This window comes from Littorina saxatilis, linkage group LG15 (genome assembly GCF_037325665.1).
Source record: "Littorina saxatilis isolate snail1 linkage group LG15, US_GU_Lsax_2.0, whole genome shotgun sequence".
NCBI lineage: Eukaryota > Metazoa > Mollusca > Gastropoda > Littorinimorpha > Littorinidae > Littorina > Littorina saxatilis.
In genome coordinates this window covers 16,812,941-16,837,466 of record NC_090259.1, presented here as the reverse complement: position 1 = coordinate 16,837,466, position 24,526 = coordinate 16,812,941, and the positions used below count along the sequence as shown (strand labels likewise).

At 40.5% G+C, this 24,526-nt stretch overlaps 1 protein-coding gene across 1 annotated transcript in view; it reads right to left on the bottom strand.

Moving 5' to 3' along the window:
- LOC138948689 (uncharacterized) overlaps nucleotides 1-24,526 on the bottom strand; it is a gene marked incomplete in the record, with an annotated part of 97,620 nt that overhangs the window by 71,969 nt on the left and 1,125 nt on the right. Inside the window, 3 exon segments of the mRNA XM_070320282.1 lie at nucleotides 5,851-6,075; nucleotides 13,172-13,234; nucleotides 16,559-17,359. Of these exon segments, the coding sequence (XP_070176383.1) occupies nucleotides 5,851-6,075; nucleotides 13,172-13,234; nucleotides 16,559-17,359 (1,089 nt within the window).

The following is a 24,526-nucleotide window of genomic DNA, read 5'->3' as shown; positions in this document are numbered from 1 at the left end:
TGTTTGTTCTGCGGTCGTTTGGACTGAACTGACAAGTTTAGAAAAGAAATTACATTTTATTTTTGCGAAACAGTTGAATATGGACAAAAAAATGACGGGCGCAGTGGCGTAGTGGATGAGACATCGGCCTCCTAATCGGAAGGTCGTGAGTTCAAATCCCGACCGCGACCGCCTGGTGGGTTAAGAGTGGAGATTTTTCCGATCTCCCAGTTCAACTTATGTGCAGAAGTACTAGTGCCTTATCCCCCTTCGTGTGTACACGCAAGCACAAGACCATGTGCGCATAGAAAATATCCTGTAATTCATGTCAGAGTTATAGAAACACGAGAATATCCAGTATGCTTCCACCGAAATCGGCGTATGCTGATAAGATTATTTGCGGGGTAAAAACGGTCATACACGTAAAAATCCACTCGTGCAAAAACATGAGTGAACGTGGGAGTTTCAGCCAATGAACGAAGACGAAGAAGAAAAGAAAGCGTGCAGAAGAACGTTTGAGTCATTTGTTCGGGAGATTGTACACACCTCAAAATGCATGTCGCATTGGAAAAGCAAGGTTTTTTTTCGAAGTACCGTAGATTTGTTCGTGACCATTTTTTTCAAGCTGGGCATGGTTACATTACGGTAAAACACATTTGAATACACCATCGCTAAGAAATTTGGATAATTTGCTCCGGAACTGCAACGTCGATAGGGGATGGTTGCCAAATATGGACTGGCGCCTAATATGGACCACCTCCTGCTCTGACAAACTAACGGCGCAAGAGCGCTCAAAACAAATCCATTCGATGGATAACTTGCACGTTTCAAAATTGTCGCAGAAAAACAAACCACAAAACCGGTAGTTTTTGTCTGTCTTTTTACATTAGTCAAGTTTTGACTAAATGTTTTAACATAGAGGGGAAATCGAGACGAAGGTCGTGGTGTATGTGTGTCTGTCTGTGTGTGTGTGTGTGTGTGTGTGTGTGTGTGTGTGTGTGTGTGTGTGTCTGTCTGTGTGTGTGTGTGTGTGTGTGTGTGTGTGTCTGTGTGTGTCTGTGTGTGTGTGTAGAGCGATTCAGAGTAAACTACAGGACCAATCTTTGTAAAATTGTACATGAAAGTTCCAGGGTATGATATCCCCAGCCTTTTTTTTCCATTTTTTCGATAAATGTCTTTGATGACGTCATATCCGGCTTTTTGTAAAAGTTGAGGCGGCACTGTCACACCCTCATTTTTCAATCAAATTGATTGAAAATTTTGTAAAACAATCTTCGACGAAGGCCGGACTTCAGTATTGCATTTCAGCTTGGTGGCTTAAAAATTAATTAATGACTTCGGTCATTCAACAATCTGAAAATTGTAATTTTTTTAAAATAAAACGATCCAAATTTACGTTCATCTTATTCTACATCATTTCCTGATTCAAAAAACATATAATTAAGTAGATGTGCAACGCCAAGGCACTGCATACCCCAGCGAAAGACAAACCTCTCTCTCTCTCTCTCTCTCTCTCTCTCTCTCTCTCTCTCTCTCTCTCTCTCTCTCTCTCTCTCAAGCACACACACACACACACACACACACACGAACACACACACACACTGACACACACACACACACACCCCAAGTCACACACGCACACATACACACACTCACTCACACGCACTCACTCACTCTCTCACAAAAACTTCATACACACAAAACACACCCCCATACGCACATATGGACAGACAGACATACACACCTTTACAAACAAACACACATACACGCACACACATACACGTATGCACACACACACACACACACACCACACACACACTCACACACACACACGAGTGCAGACTCATGCACGCGTGCGCGCACACACACACACACACACAAATACACACACACACACACCCCACATACACTCACACACACACGAGTACAGACTCATGCACGCGTGCACACACACACAAATACACACACACTCACACACACACACGAGTACAGACTCATGCACGCGTGCGCACACACACACACACACACACACACAAATACACACACACACACACCACACACACACTCACACACACACGAGTACAGACTCATGCACGCATGCGCACACACAAATACACACACACACACACACCACACACACACACACACACACACACACACACACCCACACACACACACACACACAAACAGTAACACTAACACATGTGCACAAAATGAACACAAACACACACACCGCGCGAGAGAGAAAGACTACAGGGAGGCATGACGTCATGATGCATTAATTGACGTCAAAGACTTTCGACCGTGACGTATTCTTCTTACGCGAGCTTTATCCATAGACTTGGAAACTACGGAATTTCTACCCGTCCAAAGCGGCCTTGGGTGGCGTTTGCTCAAAAAATGGGGGCGCCAATTTTACCCACCGTATTTTTGTTAGTATGGTCCCAATTTTTGGTGAACTTCCATCTCCAACTGTGGCCCATTTTCGGGCACAAAGAATCCTTCTTTATCATGTATTATTCGGTATGCACATTTCTCAAATCGATTACAGTATAGCGTTCACGGGATACCTCCAGCTTCGCTGGGAATATGTTATATTTGGATTAGAAACAATCTCTGAAAATTAAAAATATAAAAATTATGATCAAAATAAAATTTCCGAAATCGATTTAAAAACAATTTCATCTTATTTCTTGTCGGTTCCTGATTCCAAAAACATATAGATATGATATGTTTGGATTAAAAACACGCTCGGAAAGTTAAAACGAAGAGAGGCACAGAAAAGCGTGCAATGCTGCACAGCGAAACCACTACCGCGCTAAACAGGCTCGTCAGTTTCACTCTGTTTTGCACAAGCGGCGGACTACGGTAATTGTGAAAAAAAGCAGTGCGTTCAGTTTCATTCTGTGAGTTCCACAGCTTGACTAAATGTAGTACCGTAAAATCCCTAGCAAACGCCCAGTATCCAGCAAACGCCCATCCCCCACTTTTGGCCAAAAGTTATGCAGAGGGTTCCATACCTAGCAAACGCTCACTCCGTTTTTTTTACAAATTTGCTTTGAGATAGTCGGCCTCCTTTATCTACGATTTGTGCACATTGTTCGATGGTTCGCCTTTTTTTTTGGGGGGGGGGTGGGGGGTGGGAGGAATAAAGACCTACAGCGCAAGGCAATACAATTGGCAGGTGCTTTTAATGTGCAAGGCTTTGTAGCATCAGACATGACTTTGTGCTCAAGCGCTGGAAACTGCGCCACACGGTTTCTTCTCGACGAGGAACCACTGCCAGCCAAAGGGTCCCTGCCGACTTCGAAGATCAACTTCTTCAATTCCGTCGAAATATTCTGCGACTTCGTCATCGCCACGACTGCCATCTGTCCAATATAATGAACATGGACCACACGATGATTCGGGTTGGTTTCACCAAACCTTTTAAAGATGACATCAGAGACAGCTGGGTTGAGTGGATGAGAGAAGCAAGACCACCGACAGTTGCTGGCAACCTCAAGCAGCCTAGAATGCAAGACGTCATCAACTGGGTCAGCAAGGCGTGGGAGAACCTACGACCTGAAACGATCATTACGTCCTTTCTCATGTGCGCAATTTCAAACGCCATGGACGGTTCCCAAGATGATAAAAATACTTGAGTGGTTTCCAGATGAAATCGGCGCTATCCTGCCTTGCGATCACAACAATGGAGATGCTCCAGAAGAAGCTGAGAGTGGAGACGACAGTGAAGACGATGATGTTGACTTCGAAGGACTAGAATGAGCCCAGTATCATCAACCCTACCAGATCTCCAAACAAGAGAAGAAACTGTGTTTGTGCTGACGTTATTCTGAGAATTAGAAGAATCAAGGTCACTTGTGTTCTTTTTTCTTTTTTTTTCTATCACAGAACTTTGATCTTTATTTGTGTAAAGAAACGGTGTGTTTATTTTTCATTACAATTGCATAAATCAATTGGTTGTATCACTTTTTTTCTCTCGTGAAAATGTGATGACTCTTTATCTTGCAAAGGGGTGTATACCTAGCAAACGCCCACCCCCTACGTACTTTTACCCGAAATCTGTGCGGAGGGGGTGTGGGCGTTTGCTAGGGATTTTACGGTAGTTTCGCCTTACGCGACTTGTTTTACACTTCTGGCAGCGTTCACTCTAAATGTGATGCTTAAAACGGACTAGTTTCTGTCCATAACCAATGCTGTTATCACCCAAAGATTGCTATATATATGACAGCTAAGACTGTATTTGTTACATTTTAGCAGGGTTGACCCCGAGATTTTACTGCAAAAAAACAATAATAGCAAAATCTCAAAGTATGTTTTTGTCCACTAATATGGACCACATTCAACAGACGAAACTAAACGCTAAAGGCTGGTTTCATTAATTCATTAAGAAGCTTGCTCACAATAACCTATATATAGCCCTCGAGCTTTCAACAAAATATAACAAATAATATTCGTTCTGTGGAATTTGATAATTTCATTTGTTTTCTCTCTGGTTCTTTAGTTTCCTGTTGTGCTTCAAATAACGTTCTCGTCAAACCGAAACAGATAAATACAGATAAATAAGCATATATTTGAACTAGTCCGATTTGCACACAAAGTTGTTTGCACACTAAGTTGTATCATGTTATTTTAAAGTAGGGGGGGGGGGGGGGTTCGCGAAGGCCTCTTTACTGGTCAATACAAGGCGCCCAGGCTCCTAATATGGACGAGTTATGAATTTTTCTGTATTCAATTAAAATGTCTATCAAAGCGAATTCGCTCTAATTAGGCCTGACGGATAACTAGAGAGAGAATAATTTCCTTTTACAAAACGAAACTTCTTTGCGTGAAAACAAGCTAGTTATCAGCATAAAACAAAAAACATGGTCTATATTAGGCAACCTTCCCCTGTGCCAAAGCAACATGGAAACCAAAGCTTGTGACATGGATTAAAATACAAACAATCTACATACTATGTTTTTTGTTACATGTCTCAATTTAATTGATACGTTATAATCATTTACAGGACTAAAAATGCGTCAAAAATGGTACACAGTTCAAAGAATCTCATTTCAAAATGTACACAATTTTCAAGTTTAATTCGCGTTTAAACGCAATAATGGGACACGATGTGATGAGGACGGGCTTAATTTAGACTCATCTGATTACTCAGGGGAGTCAAACATGCAATTGGGTATCTCACCACGTCAGTATGCCTTTATGTCGAAGCTAATCATTTTTGGACTATTAATGCTGCGTCGCTCACAAGAAATAACGGTTTTAGGTGTGACGAAAAAAAGAACAGGGCCTGAGTACGGTGATAAATACAAGACTTATTTTACAACCATTTGAAAAATACATACATCCCCCGTGGCTGCCCGCATAACGAAATCGTTTTTCTCGTGTTTTGAACTTGCCAGTGTTACAGCACAGAGCAGAGTCCGTCGCGCACTTTGCTTTGTGTACATCACGTGGCCACCCAAACACCCGCACAGCGCAACATTTTCACGAGAAAAACACGTTTATTTGTTTGCTTTGTCTGTAATACACATTTCTATTTACATTTACCACGGACACACCAAATTGTATACTTTAGTTTGCAAGTGAATCGTTATCATACAAAATAACGTCATCACGAGACGAACAGAGATCTCAGAGATCGTCTGCTTCTCAACTGTTTCGCGCAAATCGTGTACTATCTATTTTTGCGGAAACCTCCCGAAGAAATGTAATCTCAGCGGCTTCCAACTGCAACATAGTCGTGCTTATTTGGAATGTGACGTCCTGTACTTCGTCAGTCACACCTATCTCGAAAACTAAGCGTCGCACAGAACCAGAGCCCTTCCATTAGATGGTGTTATAGCACATACAGTTAAGAAGACCTACCTGGTCCGTTGGGCCTTGATCGTCTCGAAATTGACATGTATTCGATGGTGTAGGCTTCCATGAGGTCGATTATCAGCCACGGATCCATGTCATAATCAGCAGTGTGGACACAGTTCCAGGGACAACTTTCATACCCATTATATAATCCGTTGACCACGCCACAGCCAGGGGAGTAGACTGAGTAGACACTGCTAGCTGTCACAAATTTGTTGTAGGCCACATTCCCTATTCAATCAAACACACACACACACACACACACACACACACACACACACACACACACACACACACGAACACACGCACACATACACGCGCGCGCACAATATCGCAGGTTTGAAGTTTATTTTTCTTGAAAAGCATACTTACCTGTAAGTATCTGTAACAGTTTGAGTAAGTTTTAAAACAGTTAACCCTCCCCAATTTCCGAGTGCTTATGAAACCATCCGGAAAATGCCAATAAAATGAGCTTGTGATTCCTGTAGTTTGGTGTGTGTGTCAGCAAAAGAAAATGGACAACGCAAGAGAGCATTGTCTTTTTCTGAGGCGGCATTTTGGGAACCGCTCTTCCTAAACTGATCAGCAAGAGAGACGGGTATGACCTAAAAGTTTCGCGTCATCCATTAAAACACGCATTAGTCATTTTGCCGATTTGTTTCACCTTGTGTTTTTAATTATAATTTCAAAAGAAAAAGGGATATATTGTTGCATTCCTCATTACTCCGTAAATCCCAAAATATACTGTTTTGCTGCATGTGTTTGATTGAAAATGTTCTGAAAACCGTTAAATGTTGCACTTTATTTTTTTTAACAGAAAACTCACGCAATTATGCCTGATTCAAATACTAAGAAGTTTTACTGTGTTTGCAGTTGAAAATACGCTCCAAATTTAGCAATCTGTTGAATGGAAATCCAGTAAAACTATATATTTTTGGAATCAGATTATGGTAAAGGATAAAGGAGTATCAATTGTATGATTTCCGTTAAAAAAAAAAGTAAGAAAGTGCAATATCAGACAGAATTTTGAATGACAATTTCATTGATGAATGTTTACGTACTAAGCTTAAATGCTATCCTATAGATTGGCTCGAGTCGAAGATTACGTACTTGGTGAAAATTTAGAAGAAATAGCTTCAAAATGGTAGCCGTGAGAGTGCCGGGACAAGTTTGAGTAAAATGCAAAAAAATCCATAAAAAAAGAAGCTTTCTTAAAAACTGGAAATAAAGAATACAGGCCAATGCCCACAAACACGTATAGGTCAATTTGTTTGTCAAAAAGAGAAACTTTTGACACAATATTTATTTGAAGGTTTTCTTTATCTTAGGCACTTTTTCAACCAAACCCAACTAAAAACTTTCGGAGTACGTTTGAGCAAAATTTGAATGACAATTTCATGAACAAATTTGTTTACCTGAAATCCAATCCAATAGTCCAGACCGAACGGAACATTACTTGGTAAAATGTCAAAGAATGAGCGTCCTATATGCGGCCACCACAGTGCCGCCTCAAAATGTTTTTGAAACGCAAATATTACGACATCAAAAAACGGAGAAAGAGTGCACTGGCAAATGCCCTCAGGAATGCCCATGTCAGTTTTCATGAAGATTCATTGAGTAGTATTGAGAAAATTATATGGTTCCACAGACACACGCGCACACACATATCAAGGGAGACAAACCTCCCGTTCGCCCTCGTTAAATCATTCATTCAAGTATTGACTGAATGTGAAATCCGTCGCGATATAACCTTGAACGGTTGAACACGACGTTAAACACCAAATAAAGAAAGAAAGAAATAATGTGAAATCAAACTTTAATGCGGCTCATCTTCGTCACGAGTAGTATCAGCTGCTCTATTTCAATAAAAACAAGAAGAGCAAACGCTCGATCGAGTCACTTTCGCAGTTCTGAATATTATATGAGGCATCAGATGGACAGGAAGAAATTGCTATTCACAACACAATACAGATGTAAATAATTTGATGTAAAGAATAATCCTATAAAGTTTGAATCAAATCCGATGAATAGTTTCAGAGACATGATATTTCAATTTTTTTCCTTCAAGACATACCTGTGACCTTGAAAAAGGTCAAAGGTCACCAAAGCAGACGTCAAAGTGTAGAGGTCACTGGGAGTCACGTTCACATAAAATTTGAGCCCGGTCACTTTTATAGTTTCCGAGAAAAGCCCAACGTTAAGTTGTGTGTTGCCGAACAGAAAAGGCTAGTTATCTCCCTTGTTTTTCTGATAACGTTCGTAAAAGGCTACAGATGTAAATACTTTGATGTAAAGAATAATCCTACAAAGTTTCAATCACATCCGATGAACTTTGTCAAAGATATAAAATGTCTAATTTTTCCTTTGACGCTGACCTGTGACCTTGAAAAAGGTCAAAGGTCAACGAAACCATCGTTAAAGTGTAGAGGTCATTGGAGGTCACGACTAAACAAAATATGAGCCCGATCGCTTTGATAGTTTCCGAGAAAAGTCCAACGTTAAGGTGGTGTCTACGGACGGCCGGCCGGCCGGCCGGACAGACTAACACTGACCGATTACATAGAGTCACTTTTTCTCAAGTGACTCAAAAATTGAAGGATGGGACGCTTTTATACTTTTTGACCGTCGGAATTTTAATTAAAAATCCGTAGCACCGTATTCTGCATATAAAAATCGGAGAAATTACGGACAAACCGTAGATGTGCACAGGTCTGTTAAATGACGCGAACGACCTTGTGACGTATGACCAGGTAAAAACGGACAACAGTCATGTCCAGACGTCCGATATAAAACCGAGAACTGTTTGAAGTTTTAAACAACTAAGCTTCAAAATCTGTCCATGACTCAAATTTAACCCCATTGTGACCTTCACACTTGAGACAGATAATACAGACTAGAGTTTTGCCTAAGGCAAAAAATAAAAATAGGTGTGGTTACGGTAACATAGCCAAAAAAAAATAGGGTAGGAAGGTAGGCAATCACTTTTTTTTTTAAACTTTTTTTTTCTAATGTGTACAAATTAAACCTACTTTACAGGGAAATAAGTGTGCGACTCGGGCGGTTTTGCTTACATTGCGTTTTCTGCACTCGGGTGTTTTTTTGTTTTTTTTGTGACAAATGTAATAAAAAGTTATAGGGTCGGCCCCTAAAAATAGGGTAGGTCGGGTTACCGTAACCACACCTATTTTTTTTTTTAGGCCTAAAAAAAAAGTTTAACAAAATCATTCTTTTTGTTTACCAAATGTACACTCAGATGTTATTTTGAATTCACGAAATTGACACTTTTCAATAACTCAAATATGACCCCGCTGTTATTTTAGAAAGTCGACGAGGTCAACCTGATCTGGGAAATCAACCCCTAGAAGTGTACTCTAGCTTTGAACAAAATCTGAGAAAACTTTAACGTTTAGTTTTTATCACCCGAACATGACGTCGCCGAGACCTTGCAATCTGACGAGGGTCAACTTGACGTTGGTCATGTCGGAAGTACACCAAACACTGTGAGCAATCATTTTGCGAAAGTATAAAAGTGTTACAATTTTTTGCATCACTATCAGGTCTGAGAATGAATTATGATAAAACAAATGTAGTTTGGTTAGGACCTTTAAAGTTTTGCAAAAGAAGATTTTTGCCTGATATGAATTTTACCTGGAACCCGGATAACTTTAAAGCACTTGGTGTTATTTTCTCAGTAAATGTATCCGAGGTTGTTTTTCTTAACTATAAAAATAAGTTAAAGGAAATTCAAAAACTTCTGAATTCATGGACCAGAAGGAACCTGACACCTTTTGGTAAAATAACAGTCCTAAAAACCTTGGCTATTTCCAAATTGACACATTTGTTTACGAATTTACCTGATCCAGACGAACAGTTTATGATGGAGTTAAATAATATTTTTTTCAAATTTCTTTGGGATGGAAAAAGAGATAAAATTAAAAGAACTACGGTCACCCAATCCTATGAAAATGGAGGATTAAAGATGGTTGACGTGAAAAGTTTTCTGTCATCTCTAAAAATTGTTTGGTTAAAAAGAGTTGTTGGTCTTACTGGATTAATATCAAGATTATTGGCTAAAGCATGTCCATCTGTTATAACAATTAATACGAAAGGAGAGGAATTTGCAAATGTTTTGATGCAGAGAATAGAAAACCCGTTTTGGACCGATGTTTTTAAACATTATAAGAAACTACACGGAAAATGTGACCCTACAACCTTTAACGATTTTGTATCAGAATGTTTACATTATAATGTTAATATTCGCAGAGATAAAAAGACAGTGTACATTCAAAACTGGATCGACAATGGAATTGCTCAGATTGGTCATATTTTGGGACAAAATGGATACTTATCCTATAATGCATTTAAAATTAAATATCCAAATGTTCGAGGAGATTTTGTATTGTACCAAGGTGTAATCCAGGCTGTTAAAAAATATCAGAGAAAAATCGGCTTAGAATTTGATAAACATTTTATTATGACAGAGCCCAATGTGTGGAAATGTATTTGTAAAGGTAAGACACAACTTATTTACAAAAAGCTGAATGAACATGTTACGGTCCCAAAATGTATCCAAAAATGGTCTGAATCCTTAGACTGTTTGTTAGATAAGAAGGCTATTTTTCAACATGTTTTTAAAACAACAAAAGACACTTGTCTTAGATGGTTCCAGTACCGACTATTGTACAGAATTTTGCCCACAGAACGGTTTCTATTTTTGCAAAAAATTGTGGATACGTCATTGTGTACATTTTGTGGTAGAAATGAAGAAACCCTTTTACATATGTTTTGGGAGTGTGATAAAGTGCAGACTTTTTGGATAGAATTTGTAAATTGGCTAAAGGCGAACTGCACCCATTGTGACAATTTAAAACTGTCTAAAGAACTGGTTCTTCTTGGAGTTGCGAACAATGTTGTCACCGATAAAGCTTTTGATGTGTTAGTAATCTGTGCCAAACACCATGTATATATTTCCAAAATGAACAAAAAGACCCCTCATTTTCAGACGTTTAGTAGAAATTTGAAGCAAAGATTTATTTGTGAAAAGTATAACGCAGTTGTAAATAATACAGTAGATAAATTTTACAAGGATTGGCGCCTGTATATGCATGTTTTGATGTAACCCTTTTATATATATATATATATATATTTTTTTTTTTTTTTGGGGGGGGGGTTTTCAAAACCTTCTGATACTGCGACCACCAAGCTCTGAACATCCCCCCCCCCCCACCCATCCTCCCACCCCATGTATGTTGTAATTGTCAAAGTGTTTTTCGGTTATATGGATCTGTCCTTTTGGTTAAGTGATGTCCTGTAATGTACAGAATTATATGTATCACTGTATGTAAAAAAAAAAAAATAAAAAAATTCACCAAAAGAGAATAAAAAAAAAATAAAAAAAAAATAAAAAAAAAATAAAAAAATAATTGTCCGTGTTATGAACCACAACTCGACCCGGAAATTTGACATGGGTCAACCAAACGTAGGTTGTGTACTGTTTCAAAGCTATAGATTCAAAAACGTTTCAGAAATAGATCATTTACCCTCCCATGAACCACATAAGACCCTGCTGTGATCCCTGAAATTTGACGAAGAAAAACCATACTTGCGTCTTGTTTGGAGGTTATCAAACCCTAGATGATGGGCGCAGTGGCGTGGTGGTAAGACGTCGGCCTCTTAATATAATCGGAAGGTCGTGAGTTCGAATCCCGGCCGCGGCCGCCTGGTGGGTTAAGTGTGTAGATTTTTCCGATCTCCCAGGTAAACTTATGTGCAGACCTGCTAGTGGCTTATCCCCCTTCGTGTGCACACACAAGCACAAGACCAAGTGCGCACGGAAAAGATCCTGTAATCCATGTCAGAGTTCGGTGGGTTACAGAAACACGAAAATACCCAGCATGCTTCCTTCGAAAGCGGCGTATGGCTGCCTAAATGCCGGGGTAAAAACGGTCATACACGTAAAAATCCACTCGTGCAAAAACACGAGTGTTCCTGGGAGTTTCAGCCCAAGAACGCAGAAGAAGAAAAAGAAACCCTAGATGTGTGCAAAGTTTCAAAGCACTCGCTTCAAAAACATCCAAGTAAACTTCAACGTTATGTTTTATTTCAATGAACATGTCCCCGCTGTGACCTCGATATTTGACGAGGGTCAACCAGAATTGGGTCATGTCCGGATAACATCCAACCCTAGAAGTGCAAAGTTTCAAAGCTCTAGGTTAAACAAAAAACATCTCAGTTAACGTCAAAGAGACAAAACCTCAAAAATTCATATGTGGAAGGAGCAGTGGATACTGGGTCGGGGCGGCGTGAGAGCACACCGATACCAGGAGCAGGTGTTGGGACAGCAACAACAACAAGAAGGGCAAAGCCCATACGACTCACATGCTTGACCTTGACCTTTACATAGCAATGATATCATACACTAAGAACTGCTTTACAAATTTTTCCTACCAAAATACATGTGACCTTGACCCAAGGTCAAGGTCATCCAAGGTCATGCAACACAAAGCTGTTAATTCAAGACATAGGAAGTACAATGGTGCTTATTGGCTCTTTCTACCATGAGATATGGTCACTTTTAGTTTCAAGTTTCAAGTTTCAAGTTTCAAGTTTTATTATTCCCATAAAACCCCGTGAGTGTACATGGAAAATTAAAAAACACAGTAAAAACACATTTCATTCAACACCAAAGAGTAATAAAAAAATGTTTGGTCACATTTCATAAGGGTCAAAGTGACCTTGACCTTGATCATATGTGACCAAATGTGTCTCATGATGAAAGCATAACATGTGCCCCACATAATTTTTAAGTTTGAAACAGTTATCTTCCATAGTTCAGGGTCAAGGTCACTTCAAAATATGTATACAATCCAACAATGAAGAGCTCCTGTGACCTTGACCTTGAAGCAAGGTAAACCAAACTGGTATCAAAAGATGGGGCTTACTTTGCCCTATATATCATATATAGGTGAGGTATTCAATCTCAAAAACTTCAAAGAAAATGTGAAAAATGTGAAAAATAGCTGTTTTTTAGACAACATTTATGGCCCCTGCGACCTTGACCTTGAAGCAAGGTCAAGATGCTATGTATGTTTTTTGGGGCCTTGTCGTCATACACCATCTGGCCAAATTTGGTACTGATAGACTGAATAGTGTCCAAGAAATATCCAACGTTAAAGTTTTCCGGACGGACGTCCGGACGTCCGGACGGACGGACGGACGGACGGACGACTCGGGTGAGTACATAGACTCACATTTGCTTCGCATGTGAGTCAAAAACAAAAACAAAACAAAAACTCAGACAGACAGAGAGGAAGAAACGGTGGACAACCTTGATTTCCCGTTCTCTTGAGGTTGTTTGTAGAACAGGTGATGCAACTGCAGAATTTGTCCTCTGCACACAAAGATAGGTTTGCCAGGAATGACCAAGCACACACGTCAAAGGCACAACCCTTCCCTTAAAAACAGATTGGCGTAATATCTCAAATCTGACTTGGATTTTACACGACTAATTCCCGACTTGCTGGACCCCGTGGCCCACAATATTTAAGGAATATTACAAATGGTAGCTGGCACTCCCGACTCTCTCCGTTTCAAGCTTTCTACGTCGTTTTTTTTTTAAATTTTTTATTGTGACAATTATTTGTCCCGAACGTATGAGGCCCAGATACAAACAAAAAGGATTGCGCTTTTGCTTTAACTTAAAGTCATAACCTGGAAACCACCAATCACCAACGTTGAGAAGTTTATCGACGGGCGCCGTGGCCCGAGACATCGGCCTCCTGATGGGAAGGTCGTGAATTCAAATCCCGGCCTGGTGGGTTAAGTGTGGAGATGTTTCCAATCTCCCAGGTCAACTTATGTACAGACCTACTAGTGCCTTCTCCCCCTTCGTGTGTACAAGCAAGCACAAGACCAAGTGCGCACGCCACGGAAAAGATCCTGTAATCCAGGTCAGAGTTCGGTGGGTTATAGAAACACAAAAATACCCAGCATGCCTCCCCCGATATCGGCGTATGCTGCCTGAATGGCGCGGTAAAAACGGTCATACAGTACACGTAAACGTCCACTCGTGCAAAAATCATGAGTGAACGTGGAAGTTTCAGCCCATGAACAAAGAAGAAGAAGAAGAGGAGTTTATCATCAAGAACGGGCGCTGTGTCAAAACCACATCAAATTTCATTTTTTTGATGAATTTTTTTTTTTTTCATTTTCCTTACTTTATTGTCCCATCGCTGGGAAATTCGGGTCGCTTCCTCCCAGTGGAAAGCTAGCAGCAACGGAGTCGCGCTACCCAGGTGTCTGCGTGTTTAGGTGTATTCAGCCACCATGCACTTATGGCAGAATGACCAAGGTCTTTTACGTGCCATTGTGATGACACGGGGGTGGGACATGGCTTCTGTCTCTGGGTCTGCACATAAAGTTGACCCGTGTCCGTCCCGGCCCGAATTCGAACCTGCGACCTTCCGATCACAAGACCAGTGCTCTACCAACTGAGCTACCGGGCCCCCTTCATGTCTCACCCAATTTGAGACTACGGTATTAGATAGGAAATCGAAAGTACATCACACTTCGACGTTTTCCATACTTAATGAACATAAAATCATGAATTTCAGAGACTGACACTCATATCCGTTTGACGAATTACTTTCTTAATGGACATGAGTGTCAGTTGAGAAATTTTGTTTGTTTGTTTGTTTGTTTGTTTAACGCCCAGCCGACCACGAAGGGCCATATCAGGGCGGTGCTGCTTTGACATTTAGCGTGCGCCACACACAAGACAGAAGTCGCAGCACAGGCTTCATGTCTCACCCAGTACTAGTCACATTATTCTGACACCGGACCAACCAGTCCTAGCACTAACCCCATAATGCCAGACGCCAGGCGGAGCAGCCACTAGATTGCCAATTTTAAAGTCTTAGGTATGACCCGGCCGGGGTTCGAACCCACGACCTCCCGATCACTGGTCGGACGCCTTACCACTAGGCCAACCGTGCCGGTGTTGAGAAAGTTATTCACCAACAAAAGGCCCATTTTGCAAAGAAAGCACACGCGGGGCTGTTGATCTGTGGCATGTACCCAAGTGGTGAGGTGGTCCACGTGAAAGTCCAAGAAGCCTAGCCACGTCTAAGACGGTGAGCCGAATCGTTTACACGGCAAGAACCGTGCCTTTAAAATCATTCAAACCAACCTTTGAACCGCCAAGACGTGACCACAACGGAAATTGCTCCACCTTGCATTCAATAACTTACAAACATGCGAGAACAACTCCGTTTTTAAAACTTCTATCTTGCTCCCTCCGTAAGGCGACTTTTTGGCATGGTATCAAACTCAAAACCAGCAAACTGAACGTTTTAGTTTGACTCTCGGTGTGGTTTTTTGTTTCATGATTAGCACATTTACGCCAGGGGTTACACGCAAATGAAACGTCGGCAGTACCTGTATCAATCATTTGTCTTCACAGACATGCATTTGTTGGACACAAATGATAAATCATATTCCAGATCATTGCATAACATCTGAACAAATACCTGTAACGATCCAAAAATTAATGTTATTTGAAGTACGTCTAGTATTCATTGTAAGCAAAATATTCTAAAGGTTTCAAAGCAATCCAAGTCAAAGCTAAAAAACAACGCTTTTTGTCATGATACCCCTCAAAATTGATGAAAACAAACCCCGTTTTTGACCGCTCCAATAGGAATAGCACACGAAATACGCAAGCTAGCTAAACCAAACAACATGTTCTGGGAAGATAATTGATTCGACTTTCTTCTCAAATGTAATAGTTGCATAGTTTTGCCTATTGAGATTTTTCGTCGATTTTGTTAACTGGTCCGATCGATTTTGAGGGTACCCTTATTTGAACGGCGGTCACGTGATCGCTGTAAAAAAAAAATTAATCTGAAAGCTGATCCAGAAATTCAAGTGAACGTCCTTAACTGGCATAGAAAGTTTGAATGAAATGACACGGGAATGAATGCTTTGATTTCGGTGCGACATTTCTCGCAATAATGTGTTGGCGAAGTGTATAAGAAGAGATTTTACTTATATTACAACGAGAACGACACACACACACACACACACACACACACGCGCGCGCGCGCGCGCGCACAGAGAGAGAGAGAGAGAGAGAGAGAGAGAGAGAGAGAGAGAGAGAGAGAGAGAGGGAGAAAGAGAGAGAGAGAGTTTGATGGAACTAGCAAGAGTTTGAAATAGTGTAGGTCTCAGTTAATTTTACACACAAACCTAACTTGAGAAATTTAGCTTTGTCCCTGAACGATTTTTGATGTCACCCAATAGCGATATTACAAAAGGAAAGTTTTCAGCAGGCAAACTTAGCACATTTTGACTCTATTAGATGGACGGAGAGGCTTGACTAGAATAAGAAAGTTTGGAACCTTACTAAGACGGAACAGGCCGTAATCGCGCAGAATTTGTTCGTTTCTGTTGTTCGCAACCGGAAGTCGCCATCGTTCATGGGCAAGCAACTCTCGTAAACCCTTCTCCCTGTACGGTCTTAGTAAGGTTCTAAACTTTGTTTTTCTTATTCCAGTCAAGCCTTTCCGTCCATGAAATGGAATCAAACTGCGCTAAGTTCGCCCGCTGAAAAGTTCCTTCTACAATATCACTTTTGGGGGACGTCAGAAATCGTTCAGGGTAAAAGTTAATTTTCTCTAGTTAGGTTTGTGGGAAAAACGATCTCAGTTATGCTTACGGTTAGTCGGTACATCCCTGCACGTTTGTACAGCACGCTTGTGCCTTGTTGGTTTGAGATGCCCTAAACCCGAAAACGCGGACTTGTTCGTCGCCATCAGTTCTTGAAATATGCTGCTTACTTCGGCTTTGTCTTTGTAGAGAGACTTGCCAATGTTTCTCAGTGTTTTGCTATCCAATGGGTCCAAAGCGTTACTCTCCAGAGGTTGTTGCATGTCCATTGCCGAATCTTGCTCTTTTGGGTGGACACGTGGTTTTGTGCCTGGGTCAGTACCCTTACCATGGGAGAGATGTGCAAGGCTGGCAGCAACGATGTCCATGTTTCCAATGGATCTTGGTGTGGCTTTGCTTTGACTCGCCTTCCATGTTGTTTGCGCTGTTACTTCTACCCTCTGGTCTTGTTCCAGCGCAGCTGCGTTGACCGTTGGACCTTGATTCTTCAGATGTGGCGATGTTCGTGGTCCTTGTTCGCCTTCGCCTGCCAAGGACAAAGCTGCGTCTTTACCATCATTCCGACCCCCTTCTCTCTGGTGTGACGCGGGCAGGGTACCAACGTCATCCTTCCCCATCTTCAACGCATTGTGTCCCGTGCTCGCCAAGTTCTCGGAGATTTTCTCAGGCTGAAGTGACGCGCTTTCTGCTTCAGTGGGATGCTGTTTGGACCGAGTTACTGGCCCTTTTCCTGCGTCTTCTTTGGGAGTCTCGCTACCGAGTGTTGTGCTCGGACGGTTTGCTTCTGGTTCCTTCGTTCCTTGCGCATTGTGCAGATCGGCTTCTGTTGTGTCTGGAGATCTGTCGCCTCCTGAGAACACAAAGAAAAATTCGTCATAACTAATTATTGATGCAAAAGAACCGCTTGTGATGCGAGAATGGTACCAACTTCATCCTTCTCCTACAGATGAGGTTCAAAACTGTGTTAACTGTTTATGATGTCCGCACTATAGCACCACAAGAGGATCAACAACAGCTGAAGAAAAAGGCACATAGCTTGGCGATACACCTTTCTATCAAGAAAAAAACCCACCACCCTTCACGTCACAGCTAAAAAATAAAATTAAACAAGAAGAGCAAACGCTCGATCGAGTCACTTTCGCAGTTCTGAATATTATATGAGGCATCAGATGGACAGGAAGAAATTGCTATTCACAACACAATGAGTCACGTTCACATAAAATTTGAGCCCGGTCACTTTTATAGTTTCCGAGAAAAGCCCAACGTTAAGTTGTGTGTTGCCGAACAGAAAAGGCTAGTTATCTCCCTTGTTTTTCTGATAACGTTCGTAAAAGGCTACAGATGTAAATACTTTGATGTAAAGAATAATCCTACAAAGTTTCAATCACATCCGATGAACTTTGTCAAAGATATAAAATGTCTAATTTTTCCTTTGACGCTGACCTGTGACCTTGAAAAAGGTCAAAGGTCAACGAAACCATCGTTAAAGTGTAGAGGTCATTGGAGGTCACGACTAAACAAAATATGAGCCCGATCGCTTTGATAGTTTCCGAGAAAAGTCCAACGTTAAGGTGGTGTCTACGGACGGCCGGCCGGCCGATTACATAGAGTCACTTTTTCTCAAGTGACTCAAAAACAAAGGATTTCTGTACTCACCGATACAAGAACAGCACAAGACGATACGAATTTTCGCTTTTGAAAGCTTCATCAGGGAACAAAAACAACAACACAAAAGGCAACAAAAAGCGACGCAACACGGAACAAATTAAACAAGGTTTGAAAAGAAAATGGAGAAAACACGCAAAAAAAGGAAGGAACTCTGAAGAATAAAATGATAAAACAAGTGACATCAAGCCCTTATTTAGTCAGTTTTGTTATCAGGCATACTCTTTTTCTGACACACTGGTCTGACCCCTGTCGTGTCGACTGTCAGATAGTTTTGACACGTGGGAGGATTTTTGACAGAATTTTGTAGGTATGTTACAAAATGCGTGCGCAGCTCAATTTTTGACGTCATTGAAAATGGCCCCCCATTTTCTGATCACTCACACTGTCTCAGTTTTGGGGTCCTCTTTTCTATTCTTGTCCAAATTTACATCACATAGGCACCCTGTCGAAGATGTAGAGCACATTCTTGACTTTAAGATTGAGAAAGATGGCGAGTCCAACACTGTCGAGCTCGCCGGCCAGAATATCGGGCGAAGAAGACACACAAGAGGTACTTTTATAAACCAATTTATAGCCTTTGAACTCTTATGAGACCCCTCTGAACAGTTAGTTTGACCATTTTCCTGCTGTTTCCCAAAGTTTCAAGTCGATAAAGCGATGCGAAGTACCTTTTAACGGATGCGCCGCTTTGCGCCCGGATTGTCACCCATGTTGTATTCACATCCAACATGGCGGTCGGAAGTTCGTCTGCTCTCAGTTTCATACTAACTTACTAAAAAAAAAAATTAAATTTTTATTTTTTATTTTTTTTATAGTTGTTTAGATAGAGCTCTGAACCTTTCTTTTGATACCAAATTGAACAATATTGATAAACAAATGTGTGAGTTACAGTTGATTTTAGCTGAAAAATGTCAAAAATGGTTTCAATTTATCCTCTTTGCCTCTATTACGAATTTTATTACTTTAATAATTCATAACTCGGGTTACACTTATCCAATCTCAAAGTTATATATATACCATTGGAATGCTGATTTTCTGCTCTTTCAAGTGATATAGATCAAAATGTTAAATGAAAATTTTGAATTTTTTTGTAACATACCTAAATTTTGGTGGGGCAACACTTCAGACACCCTTTCATTAGCGGTCGACTGGAAATCCAAAGTGACGACAAGAAGAAAGACCTACCTACCCACCACCACCATCGGCACCACCACCACCCCCCGGCCCCCATCTTCCACCCCTTCTCGTGCACATAATATTATAGTCGATCATCTCAGGACATCTTTCTTTCTTTATTTGGTGTTTAACGTCGTTTTCAACCGTTCAAGGTTATATCGCGACGGCGAAAGGGGGGAGATGGAATAGAGCCACTTGTTAATTGTTTCTTGTTCACAAAAGCACTAATAAAAAAATTGCTCCACGGGCTTGCAACGTAGTACAATATATTACCTTACTGGGAGAATGCAAGTTTCCAGTACAAAGGACTTAACATTTCTTACACACTGCTTGACTAAAATCTTTACAAACATTGACTATAATTATTCTATACAAGAAACACTTAACAAGGGTAAAAGGAGAAACAGAATCCGTTAGTTGCCTCTTACGACATGCTGGGGAGCATCCGGTAAATTCTTCCCCCTAACCCGCGGGAGGTATCTCAGGACATCTGCTTCAGAAAAAAAAAAATCATCATTTTCAAATGCCACTCATTTCTTTCTTTTGTGTTATCGATGCTTCTTGTAGGAGTACACTTATAGTCCAGGCATATTAGAGAACAACGTTGAAGTGACAATGACTAGGTTTAAAATGTCCTTTATCAGAAAGTTCAACCTCATTCGTTTGATGTTTATTAAGCACATTTTCATATAAAGTTGGCGCTTCATACGGAAAAATGGCTTTGAAATTGACCCAAATCCTTCTTTGGGCTCTGTAAATGTCGTTTGGGGGTATGGTTGTAAAATGGTATCTACTGGTCACCCCAATGTATAAACTGAAAACTATTTCTGCACCAGAACACGCAGAAAGGATTGTATCTGCCTGATGTCTGATGCTTTTCAAAATCCCCAACCACTAACACCTTCAAAACGGACTTTAACTGACACTGTTGTTTTTCCCTATATAATCCTTACTATTTTTCCGAGACGTCGTCGTGTTGTGTATTTAGCTTGCCACAACCTCATACATGGTCCTAAAAGTTAAAGTTGAAGAAAATACTAAAGATAAATGAAAAAGCTGACGCAGTGTCATTCGCACCGTGAATCCCCCCATGGGAACATACTAAAGTCTGGTTCCAAATAGGCTCAATTTCCTTCTATTTCTTTGTATTTCTGCCTCGTAGGGGTAGGGGTGTTCAAACCAAAGGCACCTTTAAACCAAAATTCAAATCACACATCTTACAATACTAAGACACTCAGCAGTAAAAGGGTGTCTGCTGGTAAAAAATTCCAAACAATCCTAAAAGTACTTCACTACTAAAAGTGCTTTTAAAAAGAGCCGTTATTTTTCCCTCTATATTCAGTATTGTGTTTTCTGCGAACATGTAGTCTATTTAGATGGTTGTCGTGTGCGCTTGAGTTGCTAAAGCGTTTTCAGTTGGGCATATGTCGAAAAGCAAAGAATTAGCCCTTTGAAAACCATCAGAACTGTCACACAAAAATAACATTTACCTATCTCACCAACTGACCAAACATAGGGCTTTTCCTTATGTATTATGTATTGTCGTGTTTTTTGTAGCATACTTGTGAAAACAGCCACCACTGTTGTAAATGATACTTTAAAGAGCATTATTTCATTTTTACAGTTGAAGGACAACCTGGACTGCCGTATATTACAGCTGTTTTACAATCAGCCAAAATTTTCTTAACAAACGTATGTTAAGAACAACTCCCATAGTGAAATTGAAGGAAAACAAATTGAAAATCCCCCTGCCATAGAGGAGCTAAAGAATCAACAATAAACGACTGCATGGATAGCTTGATGCACGAATGCATTGCGGACATGTTTGTCTCCAACCAAGAGAAAGTTCCAAAAAATCCCTTTTGTGCTTCTTATTATACAGTGACGTCAAAGACAGCCTTTTCTGCTGTTCATACATTCAGGGGTTATGGTTACACTAAACGACGTAGTTGTAGCCATACTGCCATCCAGATTTATTTTTTCCTTGCGAGCAGTCACAGGGTGTTTGTGCTGTCTGCCAACCGTTAGATGACCCCGCCCAAGTCTGTTAAGGGACCGTTTGACCGTTATAGAACGCGTCTTTTTGATTTTTTGGCACAGTTGGAAACAGTTGATTTTTATCCCTACCATTGTTTCCAAACATTATATAGGAATGTTTTGTGAACAACGGATAATAGCCGCTACTCGCATGTGTAGCAAAAGTGAGCGTACATACTCACCCTGGTCGTCCAGCCGTTGTCCGTTGCCCGTCTTTATCTGTCTGTACTGAACATTACCTTTGGATATTTCTCCAACGCTATGAAGTGAAGAAACACCAAATGTTGCAAAATGTTGTATGACCCCAAGAGCTCAAAAAAGATACTTGAGAACCTTGACCTTACCTTAAGGTCAAGGTCACAGGGAGAATGAATGTGGTCTAAAAACTGCAAAATTTCACATTGTGCCAGTTTTCTGGAAAACAAATTAAAAACAGCGGGCTTAGTTTTGTATGGTATACAAGAAAAAGAAAGCCTTATCTTCTGATACCATTTTGGTTGACCTCGCTTCAATGTCAAGGTCAGAGGAGCCCTTCAAAGTTGAATTGTAGACATATTTTGATGTGAGCTTGCCCCTTTAACTTTACTATGGACGATATCTCTTACAAACTTAAACACTGAGTGGGCCTTTGTTAGAATTTCATAGTGATCCACATCTGGCCACATGTCGTCAGTGTCAAGGTCACATTGACCCCTATCAAAAATGTGACCAAGACGGGTAAAGAAATCACTATTTAAAAGTGACCATGTGTCTTGATAAAAAGTGTTAAAAAGCACCATTATCCTTTGTATAATTATGTTGAATTACTGGTCTTATGTTCAGTGACCTTGGCCCTTGACTTTGGGTCAAGGTCATATGTATTTTCGTAAGAGAAATGTGTAAAACAATTTGTATCGAATGATGCTATTGACAGTTTCAATTGTTTGACCTTGAATTTCGAGGTCACATAAAGGTGAAAGTCATGTAAAGGATACAGTTAGCATGTTTCAATGTATATTTTATGAACCAGCTGTAAGACAAGTCCTACGGGCCTAACGCTTTCTTGCATTGAAATGCCTTTTCTCTTTTGCCTTCTTCTACGGTACCCCTTGGTTATAGAGGATCCAGCTCTGTATACTTGGTTTTACTAAGTGCCTGTCTATAACAGCGAAGGGTGAATGTCGTAAACCAACTCACTGCGCACAACTTGCTTCAAGGTCAAGGTCACAGGGGACATAAAATAATGTTGTTCAAAAACAGTAAGTTTTCACATTTTCACAATTTTCTCCCACGTTATTGAGAATGACGACCTTAGCTACAAGTGTTATTTAGGTCAAAGCAAGCCCTATCTATTGATACCAGTTTGGTTGACCTTGCTTCAAGGTCAAGGTCACAGGGGACCTTCAAAGTTAGATTGTATACATGTTTTGAAGTGACCTTGACCCTGAACTATGAAAAAAATCTTTCAAACTTCATAATTGTGTGGGGCACATGTTATATACTGATATTGAGCCACATTTAGTCACATATCATCAAGGTCAAGGTCACTTTGCCCCTTATGAAATGTGACTGAAACGGGCAATTGAATCACTAAAAGTGACAATGTCTCTTTGTAGAAAGTGCCAATAAGTATGTTTATGCTTCCTATGTCTTGAATTGATAGCCTTGTGATGTGTGACCTTTGATGATCTTGACCTTGGCCAAAGGTCATGTGTAATTTGGTAGGAAAAATCTGTAAACCAGTTCTAATAGTGTACAATGTCCTTGCCAGCTTCAGTTGTTAGACCTTCACCTTCAAGGTCACCTGAAGGTCAAGGTCACTTTAAGACAAAGGTCAAGCATGAGAGTCGCATGGGCTTTGCTTTGTTAAGATTTTTTACCAAGAGACATGGATTTCTTTACCCGGCTTGGTCACATTTTTCATAGGGGTCAATGTGACCTTGACCCTAACGATATGTGACCAGATGTGGCTCACTATGAAATTCTAACAAACGCCCCACTCAGTGTTTAAGTTTGTAAGAGATATCGTCCATAGTAAAGTTAAAGGGGCAAGCTCACATCAAAATATGTCTACAATTCAACTTTGAAGGGCTCCCTCTGACCTTGACATTGAAGCGAGGTCAACCAAAATGGTATCAGAAGATAAGGCTTTCTTTTTCTTGTATACCATACAAAACTAAGCCCGCTGTTTTTAATTTGTTTTCCAGAAAACTGGCACAATGTGAAATTTTGCAGTTTTTAGACCACATTCATTCTCCCTGTGACCTTGACCTTAAGGTAAGGTCAAGGTTCTCAAGTATCTTTTTTGAGCTCTTGGGGTCATACAACATTTTGCAACATTTGGTGTTTCTTCACTTCATAGCGTTGGAGAAATATCCAAAGGTAATGTTCAGTACAGACAGATAAAGACGGGCAACGGACAACGGCTGGACGACCAGGGTGAGTATGTACGCTCACTTTTGCTACACATGCGAGTAGCGGCTATTATCCGTTGTTCACAAAACATTCCTATATAATGTTTGGAAACAATGGTAGGGATAAAAATCAACCGTTTCCAACTGTGCCAAAAAATCAAAAAGACGCGTTCTATAACGGTCAAACGGTCCCTTAACAGACTTGGGCGGGGTCATCTAACGGTTGGCAGACAGCACAAACACCCTGTGACTGCTCGCAAGGAAAAAATAAATCTGGATGGCAGTATGGCTACAACTACGTCGTTTAGTGTAACCATAACCCCTGAATGTATGAACAGCAGAAAAGGCTGTCTTTGACGTCACTGTATAATAAGAAGCACAAAAGGGATTTTTTGGAACTTTCTCTTGGTTGGAGACAAACATGTCCGCAATGCATTCGTGCATCAAGCTATCCATGCAGTCGTTTATTGTTGATTCTTTAGCTCCTCTATGGCAGGGGGATTTTCAATTTGTTTTCCTTCAATTTCACTATGGGAGTTGTTCTTAACATACGTTTGTTAAGAAAATTTTGGCTGATTGTAAAACAGCTGTAATATACGGCAGTCCAGGTTGTCCTTCAACTGTAAAAATGAAATAATGCTCTTTAAAGTATCATTTACAACAGTGGTGGCTGTTTTCACAAGTATGCTACAAAAAACACGACAATACATAATACATAAGGAAAAGCCCTATGTTTGGTCAGT